The following is a 13,045-nucleotide window of genomic DNA, read 5'->3' on the forward strand; positions in this document are numbered from 1 at the left end:
TTACTTGTTCACTGGAGTGTCATCTGTCTGTCTTCCAGGCCTACAGACTATGGGGATACTCGGTGAAAATGCTTCAGCGCACCTCACTTTGCACTCCTATCTGGAAACACCAATACTTGTACTTGATAACATGGTGCATCTCATGATGTCCCATTAGGGACATGGTTTAGTGCCAGAGTTAGGTTATAGTTAGACTCGATGATCTTGAGGGTGTCTTCCAACTGAAATGATTCTATGATCCTGCAGTGTTCATACATTGGCAGCATCGCTAGACTTGGCTGTTTGCATCTCGTGCTTGTGTAACTTGCTATTCATTCATCCTGCCCTGCAGCAACTGGAAGGTTATATTTTCCCCTCACTGTTGTTCTGGTTTAGGGTTGCATGGAGGAAAGAAAGGTCACCTCATTTTCTGAAGCAAACTGCCTTACACTGATGTCCGTGCTTGTGTATAAGTAGAAAGGGACTAAGACTTTTTCTTGGAACTTATCTTTCTGACTTTTGTATTCTATTTAAATTATTGCAAAGAAACCCAAAGATCTCCTTAGAACAATTATGCCTCTGTCTGCAATTAGGGCATAAAGTGGCACATGAACTCAAAACAGTCTTGGTCATGCCCTGCTGACTTCCCACAAGCTGACATCAGGGCAAACGGTATAGTGTGAACCAGAAAGGAGAAATCCTAAGTTAACAATAGGATATGTAATCCTGATCTTCTTATGCTGTTCATCTTTTCTTATTGTCAATGAAACATAGCAGTGTTGCAGTTCTTCATCAAACTGAATACACAGAATTTGCTATGAATATTTAAATGATCACAGTGAACTAGAAAGATGCTTTCCTCCATGCTCATGTTGTTCCAGAGCATCAAGGACACTAGGAGATTATTGAAATGCAAAAGAGAGGATAAGAGAGATACAGATGACACCGTAAGAGTCTAGTAAGTACTTGTTTTTTCCTAGTTTTAAGTTGAGCGAATGCAGGTGAAAACCTATGTGTGTACAGCTACCCTTGCAGGTCTTGTGTATTCACATCAGAAGTTCCCAGAGAGAGATTTCTCCCCTGTTTTGTGTATGAGTGAGCACAACCACACTGCCCAAACAAGTTACAATTTTTTGAAATGCTAGAGATATCACACATAATAGTGTATTTCTCTTCAGGATGTTAGAATGTTTCAAAATTTTCCCTGCAATCATCTGCAATAAAGTCTATTTCATACAATTTCAAACTCCACTCAGTACATAAGACACATTCTCTTATATTGCAAAAAGATGGCAACCCTTCACCTCACAAAACTGGATGGAGTCACGCTGTCCATGTAATTGTTCCTATTCTTCCTTTTGCTTCTAGGGGGAGTGGTAGGGAGGAAATCCTAATTTCCTGGCTTGATGATACCTTTCATTTATCTTTAAATTATATCTTAAAAGCCAGAGTTGTTGTAGATGATGGAAATGAAGAGAAAGGCCACTTTTCCAATTTAAAAATGCTATTATCTGTCCACATGTACAGTATCTTTCCCTGCAGGCTATAAATTGTATACCGGCTCTAAAAGTTTTTTTTCCTGCTATGTTCTTCACTCCATACAGAACACTATTAGAGAAATGAGGCAGCAGTATATACATTTGACAACAAGATGAATGATGTTAGCTGGATGGCACCATGACAGAGAATTGTCACTCATTTCTAGAGCTGCCCAGCAATGGTTTGTCACACAGATGAGCACATTGGTTCACAGGGTAAATGCATTTCTGTAGAGAAGCAGGTGAAAAGAAGTCTGTTTTGGGGATGCTGCTTCAGCATTTCCATTGTGAAATAAAGCAGTAATGGGATCGGCTCAAATCCACTAAAACAGCATTGCAAAGTGTGCTGTAGGTACTCCTGTGTCATCGTAGTTGTTCACTTACTGTCATCATGCCATCGAGAAGGCCAGTCTCTGGCTTTGGTGGTGCCTGCAGACGCTCCATTGACCATTTCTCAATGATCGACGAAACTTGTGGGTTCTCTATGTTGAGCAGGCGAAAGCCTGTCATATTTACTCCGCTGTATCTGTAAGGTTCCAGGTCTAATGCAAATAGATCCTAAATCACCATTAAGAAAACAAACAAAACCAGATGTAGTATTTTAAAAGCAAAATTTTTGGAAGGTACAATTAAGCCAAAATCGTCTTTGATTTTCAGTCCAAAGCTCAAGTGTTTGGTTTTGCTTTTTTTTTTTTTTTCCCTTTTTTTCCCTGTGAATGCTCTTCTTGCCCCCAAAGTCCAGTCATGGCTGCTTCAGATATAAATCTGAATAAACCAAAGCTGTGTGGAATTTATGACAAACCACATATCTGCTTTGTTAGAACACAAATATCCGTTCCCCCACAACGGCACTATTTTGCAACCAACCTGCACAATAGTATCTAATTTTAATTTATAGCAGTCTTCAGTGTTACAGCTCTGACAAACCAACATGAGGAATTAGCTGGCCAATGTCAAGTTTATTTCTCAACTCAGGGAAGGAAAATTCCAAGAGATGTTGAGAGCAATGCACTTTTACTACTTATGGATCCTATTTTTCTCCTGCCTTGCCTCCTTCAGGTGACTTGCTGCCAGTATGTCTAATGGATGTGTCAGGCCAGTGTACAGAAGTCCATGCGCTTCAGTGCTCAGCATTTACAGGGCAGGAAAATAATGGGTATTCCAAGTGATATAATTGTGCGGCACACTCCACAGCTGTATTTATCAGGCAGTGGAAATATGATAACTGCTTTTCAAAGCCTGAAGGCTGTTTTTCAAGACAACTTTTTGTTGATCCCAGCAGGCCAGTAAAATGACAAATGCATTGGTTATGGTTGAATACCACAGTAACCATCAAAATGTCAACATTTACAATACCACAACGTCTAGATACCACCAGCACTGCTTACAGCTCTTTACTATCTCATGCATATTGTTGTTAATGGTTACCATTTTATGTTAGATTCACTGCTATTGTAAGTTCCACAGTAAATCCTAATTTTTCACATTTTCCTTCATGTTAAAATGGCTTCAAAGAGAATTAATTCAAGCTACTACTTCAAGTTCCAAACAGCTAGAGAGTCTTTTCTGACTAATGAATTGACTATTGGATTCAAAATGATTTTTCACTTCCTCATAAAATTTTATGTGGAGAGGAAATAAAGAATCAGCTGATGCACATGAACAGATATAATTCAATCCTCTAGCACTGTTCTAGCAATATTGGTTCTTTGCTGTCTTTCTAGTCTACAATGTAAATGGACCTTAAGCATGGATTGAGTTACATTTTTATATAGCATATCAGTTCAAATGTAGGAAAGATGTGCTGAAATAAGTATTTATAGATTTGTACCATAAAAAAATTTTAGGGTTTTTATTTTATTATAAAATTTCCCAAGTGATTTTACATATGTGGTTTTCTGCTTTTATAAGTAAATCAAACATTTTAGTGATGAACTGCATCAGCTGGAGTCCTTAACCTTGGCTCCACTGCAAAGCCATTCATTCATTATTTTGTTTTGCTCTGATCCACCTGTACCAATGGCTCCTCCTTAAACACAATGCTGCAATTAATTTTAATTGCATTAAAGTGACTCCTGATTTTACTAAGCAGTGTTAGTACTCCTTCTCCAGGGGTCACTTTGAATAATGGCAACAAAGATCTCTTAGAAAAAGTGGACATTTTTAGTTGTCTTTTCTGCAAGAGAGAAAATTCACTCCCAAATATTTAGTGTTCCTTACCAGTGTTGTAAAAAAGTAGTGGTAGTATTCGGTCATCATTCCCATAGAGAGAATCTGTTGAAAGAGATTGAAAGGTGAATGTACGTTGCACTGGATGTTTTCAGTGTACTGCTCTGTCTTTTGAGAAGCATGGGTTAATCTGGAACAATATGTTACAGGTTATGAAAACTTGATTACAACAAAACCTACATTTTTCTTCAGGAGCAAAAAAATACGTTTTTATCACCTCTGCTCAGGAAAGAGATTAAAGATTGCAAAACTTCTAGGACAAGAAAAATGACTAGTGATAACAAGGATCTTATGTTTTAAAAGTGAAATTCTTTAGTCTGCACTTTAGAAGTGTTACAAAATCATTTCCTGGTGGACAATGGAAATTGCAGGGAAAAGTGCTTAGATGTGGGTTTTTTTGTGTTCTGCATTACCATGTGAGGACAAGACACTGGGTGAGTGCTCACTGAGATAAACCAGGGGGAAAAAAAAAAAAAAAGAGAGAGAAAGAAGAAAGCTTCTATAAATATCTTTTGTTCCACCTGGGGATGCAGGTCTGCAGGAGGTTGTCAAAATAACCGGTACAAAAGGATTTCTGGTCTGGATTAATTTTCCAGAGTCGGATGTTTTGAAGGTCTATATGGTAAGAATGGCATTTAAATGCATACGAGCTGGACGACTCAGGCAGAAGAGGAAGCAGCTTTTCTTCCCAGCCCTCACATTGGAGAAAACTTCAAGAGGGAAGTGTTTTTTTCCCTCATCCTCTCTCAAAAAAATTATTGGGGATGCTTACATAAAACATCTCTGATGGTATATAACAGGATGCTCCACAGTTTCACACCAGCATCACCTACGCTTGTCACTGCATCCACACACACTGTTACCATGATGAAAGCATTTTGCCCTCTCTGGGATCTTGTGAAGAGGAGGAGAAATTATGAGCTAGAAAACTCCTGGAGAATTAATTATCATGACAGTAACACAGAAGGTTAAATGTTATTCAGTCTTGATCCCAGTAGAGGAAGCATCTGCTATTAATAGTATTTGAGGACACTTATAGCAGTGCCTGTATACCTGTTTGAAAGACAGGGGGAAACAGTGTGATTTGGCTTGCCAAAATTCATGTCAAAAGCCTCTGAAAATCAGTTGTGTGATTGTGTATGGCAATTCGTCACATAAGAAATGGGAAGAAGCTGAACTTTCTAAGCTGTGGTAGATAATAAGAACAGCTCAGTATTAATCACAAACAAGGAATCCATCTCCAGGAACAAAAAATCAAGCCAGAAGGCAAGTATTTTATTGAAATGCTCCACTGAATTTTCATGTCAAAATTGCCTTTTTCTTTCTTATTTTATTAATCCTATTCCATTTCTCTGAGTTTTTTATTAGCTGCAGAAATGAGCGATCTTGCAATCCTGGATACTGATGTTACTCCCCTATTTATGCACATTTATGCACAACTTTTGCATTCTGTGTTTCCCAGCTGACCTGACTGGACTCAGTTCTTCTCCCTGGAGCCACTGGATTTGTGTCTAAGGTCCCTGCTATGGGAAGGAGTTGCTGGTCAGGATTTTTCTGATGCAGGTCTCTTGAGCTAAAATTGTATTGAAATAACCCAATTATTTCATATGTGATGCCTGGATGTTTGGGAAGCACTACTTAGCCATCCTGCTGCAGCTATGCTGCTACCGAGTATCAAGCTAGTTAATCCAAGGTAGCCCTGTTATTGCTTTCCTCACAAACCCAAGGGCAGTAGCCTGAGAGGAGTGTTTGCCTCCTGAACACAGTTTTGATTAAAACTTCTTATGAGAGTATTGATTCCCAAGTAATGTGCTATAAACAGAGCTGTCAGGACACACACGTGCCTGTGAATAATAATGATCTCAAAGTCATGCTAGAGGATTGTCTTTGAAAACAAAATAGAATCAAAATCCCTGAAAACCAAAGGCAGTTGTATGTAAAAAGTGAGGTTCATGCATCAATGTTATCTGCCATTACCAAGACACAGGTTCACAATGGCGATTGCTGGAAGGGTGCCATGGATTTGCCAAGGATCCTGCACCCAAAGGCTCCATGAGATGCTCATTGAAATTCTTCCAAATAAAGTATTGCAACAGCCCAGGAAAGCTTAATCAACATGTCACTTTTGTATTTTCTCTATTAACGATGACTCAATTAAGATACGAAGCCACAGACAGCTGGAAGCAAGCTTGTAAGTGTCACACACACATTACTAATGTCCTTGTCTGGTTAAGGAATAGGAGTTGATGCTGCATCTGTCCCAGGCTGAGCCCTGATCTGCCGCTGAGCTCTGCCCTCTCACTCAGCACTGGTCACAAGACCAGGCTTAACTGGTTGTCCTCCCCCCTGACAATCATTAAGGCAATTAGTCAGCAGTTACATAGCACTTAGGCATTGCTGTGACATGTTTGATCCATTGAGTGACCTAAATAGGGTGCTTTTTATTTATGGATTGCAAATATTTTGTAATAATAACTTATGTTTTAGTGTAACATGGTCACTAAGTAAAATTCCCAGTGAAGGAAGATTTGATGACGGTACCAAATGCCCACTCTGGAGGATGGTATTAGGAAAACAGAAGATGAAGACAAGTTAAAGCAAAAGCAAGAGGAATGCTGAATATCATGCTGGAGACCCCAAAGCATTAATGACTTGGATGCTTCTATTAGTGTAAATAGGAAAGTTACACTTGTATGCTCTCAGCAAGGACTTCTCTTCTGCTCTATGTTTGCACCATGGCAGATACAGGGAAATAATCTTCTAGGGACTATCAGGAGAGACAATAATAAAAGCATGTTAGGAGCAAAGATTCCTTTCAGGTTGGGACACCTCTGAAGCACCTGACAAAGCAGCTGCACAGGCCCTTCCCACAGCGCAGGTGTCCTCCTCACTAGAGAAAATGAGCTGAGTAGCCCAGAGGAGAGAAGGCAAGGCAACAAGATTGGTTTATCTGTATAGAACTGCTCATAATAAACTAGAATGAGATTTCATTACACATTTCTATTTAAATAACTTTGCATGTAATTATTTAAATAATTATGCATCTGATATAAATGTCCTATTTAAATAATAACAGCTTTTACTTACTGTGGAGCTCAGATGAATATAAACTAGTGAAACCAGGCTAAAATATTCTGCACTCTCCTTGCAGATCTCCTACGCTTCCTGGCCTGTATAAAATCTGTTCTTCAGCCAAACTAAGATATGGATGGATTATGGATTATCCTGTCAAATAAGATAAAGAGACTTCCATCTCTAATTATTCATTTCAGATCAGCTATTTAGGCCTTGTCTTTTGCAGACCTGGGGGTCATGACCTGCAATGTGAATCTGAACAAGTATCAGTGGTCAAAATGTATATGGCAAGTGGATAGAGACTGGATAAAAATATTCTCTGTATGTCTGTAAATCTCTCTGGACACTCTGTTCCTGGCTTGCATCACATCCCAGCTCCAACCTACGTTTGTTCGTCTTGTAAAAATACCACCACCTCATTCAGAGCTAGTATCAGTCTTTCTTCAAGGCAGACTGAAACGAGAATGATGGTGAAGCCTATTAGCAGGAATTGCATCAAATACTTTGCTTTCTTTCACTTTGCTTTTTCTTCCGTCATGCTATTATTTAATTTCATGACCATTAAATGAATGCATCTCATGATCCAATTAATTAGTACCACCACTGTTTTCTAATATCAAGATGATATACCATCATGAATAAAAGTCACTCTGCCTCCTTGCTTTTCAAGTGTTCAACATAAAATGTTTATATTTTGCTTACAGTGTTTCTCTGGACTCTTTACTTGGACATGACTTAACTCACAGGAAATCTGCATCCCACTCAGTCACAGCAGTGGTCCAGCTGGAGTGGTATGGAGTTCTTCCAATGTGAACATGAGCCATTTCAAGAAACGAGATATATTCTGTAAATACTTCACTAGTACTGGAGTCCAGCTGGAAGCAATGGCCATAGCAATGGGGCAGCACAAATGTGTTGGCCCAGGGTCCCTGTCAGCCGTGGTTGGCTCCTTCTGCTTCCTGAAGGGATCCCAGGGAGCTAAGGCAGCAGCTTTACCTTTCAAACTTCAGCATAGACATCATCTCACAGTTTGAAAGACTGCTTGCATTTGTACCACCCAGTGAATCCTCGAGGGAAGCAAAGAACAACTACGTGTGCAAGATGGAGCATGGATGGCACAGCACTGAGCTTATGCAACTAGTTTAGCTTTCATTTAGACAGCACAGCTAACAAGAATAGAGAAGCAGAGGTCTCGACATAGTGTGGCTGTGATGTTACAAAGTAAAAATCCCAAAAGCCTGTGTTTATAGTCTGTACTGCTGTATCTTCAAATTTAAGAGTAAAGCTTCCAAGGCAATGGACACATTTACTTCCATAGAGACCCACATTTAGATTTGTGAAGTGAAGCACACTGCCATATTTCAGGATGAATTATCACTCCCACACCATTTCTGTGCCCATGACCTTTACGGATGTCTTAACCCATGTGTGTCCCAGTGACCAATTCTCTCACCATCTGATGCCATTCAGCAGTAAACAGGTGGTCAGAAGAAGATGTGTCCCCAACAACAATCCCTTTATAAAATCAATAAGAGAGAGGAGAACCAGTGAGGTGAGGATGTCTCTGCTTTTCACCTTGGGACTTGATGGCATCTTGGGGGATCTGCCACTGGTATTTCATCAGCAGCAGTGAGAACAGTGCTAACCCTGTCTTTTCTTAGCAGAGAGTGGGCTTCAGCCTACTTGTCAAGCTACTAGGAGGAGCATACGTAGAAACTGAAGTTTTATAGTCTCACATTCATTATTGTATCTGGAATGTACACTATGGTGACAGTTTTCATATTTCTGTAGGAACTGAATTAATTATTTTGCTCTTCGTCTGTCACATTGTGAAAGTGAACATAGAAGTCTTTGTAAGATTCTCTATGAGTGTCTTAAACCTGATTAAATATACAGTAAATTTCATAAAATTTGTTTTAGAGATGTGGAGGAAGGAGCAGATAATTTAAGGCTAATAGCAACAAAATTTATGAGAGACGAGTTTGCTTAGCAGTAAAATCTATGTCAACTATTGGTGTGTTAGAAGAATAAATGGAAGGTTAACTATAATAACTTAACCTGTTGAACTAAGTTCCTCATACTAAAAGGCAATATCAGATTAAATACAGTACATGTAGGACATATTGGAAGATTTGTCCATGAAAGAGATTGCAATTTGCAATAGCTAGATTTAACTGACTTGTGGGATTGCTTACCTAGTCTAGACAAAACATCAAATCTCTGTCCACAAAATATTTCAGGTGAATGTTTTAACCACCAGATTTTTCCTTAAGAAAGTGTTTTGAACTTCCTTGTGTAAGGGACTCAGTCCTGCTTGTCTTAGGCAAGTTTAGAGGGTGCCTTATTATCTCTCACTGTTTCAGGAATGTCGATTTTTAGGCTTGGAAAGGAGAGAGAAACTAGGCACCCTTGGAGCAGAGGAAGACAGGCACTGATGAAGTCAAACAGGGAGGCTCCTAGGGAGCTTAAGCAGATCCTGAGTAAGACTTTCAAGATCACAGTTTTACTCTAAAGAGCCATCGCTGCACTTAGCTCCTGCTTCTGGCATCTAATTCTCTACTAGATCTCACTCCTTGTCAGATGATTTTGTCAAGTCTTTATGAGCTTTAAAGCTCCAGCAGAAGAGGTTTTCAAGTAGGCTATGGGAGTGATGGACCAGCTGCAACTTTTTCCATCAGCTCTGCTGGTGCAGTACATCTGTTTTGAAAACCCTGCTGGCATCACCTCCTGATTCAAGTAATTTTGGAATACCCCGATCTCTGTGAAGCTGGTTACCTTGGGCAGCAGAGCTGCTGGTTTGGGTGGCTACCTGGTAGAGGCAATAGACCTGGAAAACTCCTTTAGCCATCGTGCACCCATCGCATAAGTTTACCCATCCTCGTAAGGGAATATGGAGAGAAAATTCAAAGTGATTATTGGAAAAGGCAGCAATTACGATTGCAATCACAATTTCCTCTTGTTCCTTTCAGACCCAGGTGATGAGAGGGCCAGGTATCATTAAGCTGGTCGGGGACTGCGAAAGCCTGGGCTCTCTGCAGCATGTCAGAGAGAAGGGGAAATGTGTGAATTTAGGGAACAGGTTATTCAGCTGTGTGCAGACATTGTATTTTGTCTAAATTAGGTTATTGATTTGCCTGTTTTTGTTGTGCACAAGAAAGAAGTGTGGCTCAATGGTATTTTAGTTGAAGCTATAAATAAGCAAAAGATACTCTCATTAGAGAGAAGAAATATGTCTTTTGTGCTGTTTTGTAAACAACAGGTTGAAGGAGGCAAGGAAGAGGTCACCTCCCCCAGTCCCACAGCCCAGTAATGCTGCTGCATCAGGTTAACTCCACACTCCCCAAACCAGCTCCATATGCTGACTCTTTCAGGACACAATTTTGGATGTGTGAAATCTTTCCCTTCCATGAAGAGCTTTGCATTCCTTGCCCTCTCTTCCTGGGAAACAAGTTGTGTTGCAGCTGGTGCCCCTGACCACTGGTGTGAGCAGCCCCTGCTTGCAGAGCTGTCGCTGCTCCTGCCAACCCTCCATGGCATGGGTGCCACGGAAGGAGGGCAGAAGCTTTCCTGCCCTGCCTGTGCCTTCAGGTCCGAGGCAGGCTGGCAGCAGAAGTGCTGCTGGCAGTGTGCCTCGCTTCCCTGCAGCAGGGAAATGCAGACAGAGCGGGTGAGAGGCGGCCTCTTGCCTCATGGGCCTCATAGGCTTCAACACTGTCTACAACTACCTGAAAAGAGGTGGTAGCATGTAGGGTGTTGGTCTCTCCTCCCAAGCAGCAAGTGACAGAACAAGAGGAAATGGCCTCAAGTTGTGCCAGGGAAGGTTCAGATTGGAAATTCGGAAAAAATTCTTCACAGAAAGGGTTGTCAAGCACTGGAACAGGCTACCCTGGGAAGTGGTGGAGTCACCATCCCTGGAAGTGTTTAAAAGACATGTAGATGAGGTTCTTAGGGACGTGATTTAGTGCTAGAGTTAGGTTATGGTTGGACTCGATGATCTTAAGGGTCTCTTCCAACCAAAATGATTCTATGATTCACAGACCCTTGTGCAAAGATTTTTTTGGGAGGGGAAACTTGAAAGGCTCAGAGGGTGAAGATGACACAGGAATCAAGCATAACCTATGGTGGGTACGTACCTCTGTGACCCTGCTGCAGTTTTAATCTGTAAAATATCTTCCCCACTCCAACCTGTTACAAATCTCTACTTCCTTTATTTATCTTCTCCTGTATGGGCTACTGAACAGCTACCATACTATTGTAAATACAGTAGGCAGACAAGAAATTGTTGCTTTGAGGACAGTTTTAGGTGACTGGGTTCTGATTCCTACCCCTATTAGAAATCTCATGTATTTTAACAATTATATGCATTTTTTCTGTAATATCTTTAGGATCATTTACAAAGTCAAAAATATTCTCCACTAACATTGCAGAGTTTTCTTAAAATAATTTCTATAATATTCTCTTCGATATCTTGTTTTCATTCAGTGTAAAATTATACAGGGGTTGCTGTGTGCAGTGATGAGACCGTGAACCACAGGACTTCATGTATCATAGCTAACCTACAATTAGATGAGTCCCACATGAATTCAGAGCCCTGCACACCTTCCCATTTCACAGCTGCCTTTGACAGTGAGGAACTTCCACACCTGAGTTACTGCTGCCAGCATCTAGATTCAGCCACAGAACTGTATCATAGAAAAGCCATTTTCCCTTTCTTTCTAGCCTATATTTATGTGGCTTCTCTTCCCACAGCTCTGACCCACAGGTATACCTCTCTTATTTTTCATGTTTTCTTCCACACTGCCTTTCACCATCCTTCTCTGACTTCTTAAGGCATTGGAAAGAATTATGTACATCTGCAGCCTGTCAGTTGTCTCCCTGATCCATTTCCCACACTGCCACTTTACCCTGTCTTAGTGCATCTTTTAGCACTTCCTCTTCTTTTGACACTAAGGTTATTTATTTTTTTTTTCCCCATAATCAGCCTGATATTTTTGAAGCTTTGTGCCTCCTGCAGTGTGCCAGACATCTGCACTTTCTTCTTGCAGATCCTTGAAAATTCGAGTTGTCAGTTTAACTCTTCCCCCACAAATCTAATTTTGGAGCAGCTTGTTCCTGCTGTCATGTTTTGATGTTTTTGAACAGCCCTACAGGGACCAGAGTGAGAGAACAGCAGCTCCCCTGTCCACCTCCCTTCCCAACCAGTGCCATTTTCTACAGTGCACTCCCCATCACATGAGAGAGCAGCACAATCCCCTTGTTCTTACCTCACATTCCCAACACCATGCCCGCATCTGGCCTTGCTGTATCTTAAATACATAACTTGAACTGAGAAAATCCTAACGTTTAGTACTAGCCAACTTTCATGACAGCAATAAATCTAACTTTACCAGCTCATGGGTTCTTGTGTGCTGTTCTCATCTGTGCTGCATCTGATTTAGAACACCACCCTGCACACCTGTACTCACAGGATCAAGATTTTCCAGTCTGGAGAGGATGGTTTCAGGTTCTGCAGACTAATGCAACTGGTAAGTTTTCTCACTTACTTTGATACAGAACGCAACTCTGCATAACTTAAATATTTCAGCAAAACATTCTGTGATGGAATCATAGATTTCAACCTTTATGGGACAGCCCATATCTGTACATTTTGATCAGTGGAACATCTTCAATGGTCTTCTGCGATCAGTGTTTCCCACTGACAGTAAAATCAAAACCCCCTCATACCCACAACTGCAGCAAAAAGGGAAATATCCTTCACAACATACTAGTTGCTTGGTATTATTGTCTATATGTCAATGAATTGCAGAGGACAGAGTTTTAGACTTTGACTAGCAATATATAGTAAGTTACAACAGTAAATTCTAGTTTACACTACTCTTTCTGTGACCCTGGCTTTCTGGCATTTGTCCTTGCCTTGCATGACTGTCCAGCTCTCACGCTTAGGTCAGGGTTATGTCAGCCCTTGTACAATAGCCTCTCTTCTTGTTTTAAAGTATACATTTTTCTTCTGATACTCTCTCCACCCTGTCTTCTTGCTGTACCAGAGTTTAAAATGTAATGAGGTAGTGCCAGCAGACCAAATCTTGCTTTGTTACAGGGATGTGAATGCAGACTTATGCTTTTCTGCAGAGGACCAAATTCCTGTAGTTACTGTAGCCAGTGTTGAACCCCTGTTGTGCAGCCTCTGTGAAGGCAATAGCTCAACATTGGCCACTCCCTAAGCA

The 13,045-nt window shown here is 40.7% G+C and overlaps 1 protein-coding gene across 4 annotated transcripts in view; it reads right to left on the reverse strand.

Moving 5' to 3' along the window:
- Positions 1 to 13,045, reverse strand: part of GRIK1 (glutamate ionotropic receptor kainate type subunit 1) — a 172,444-nt gene that overhangs the window by 53,018 nt on the left and 106,381 nt on the right. For all 4 annotated transcript variants that reach the window (XM_065862613.2, XM_065862614.2, XM_065862615.2 and 1 more), the window contains exons 5-6: positions 3,738 to 3,791; positions 1,902 to 2,075 (exon numbers count right to left, since the gene is read on the reverse strand). In XM_065862613.2, the coding sequence (XP_065718685.1) occupies positions 1,902 to 2,075; positions 3,738 to 3,791 (228 nt within the window). The remainder of the gene's footprint in view (positions 1 to 1,901; positions 2,076 to 3,737; positions 3,792 to 13,045) is intronic.

This window comes from Patagioenas fasciata, chromosome 1 (genome assembly GCF_037038585.1).
Source record: "Patagioenas fasciata isolate bPatFas1 chromosome 1, bPatFas1.hap1, whole genome shotgun sequence".
NCBI lineage: Eukaryota > Metazoa > Chordata > Aves > Columbiformes > Columbidae > Patagioenas > Patagioenas fasciata.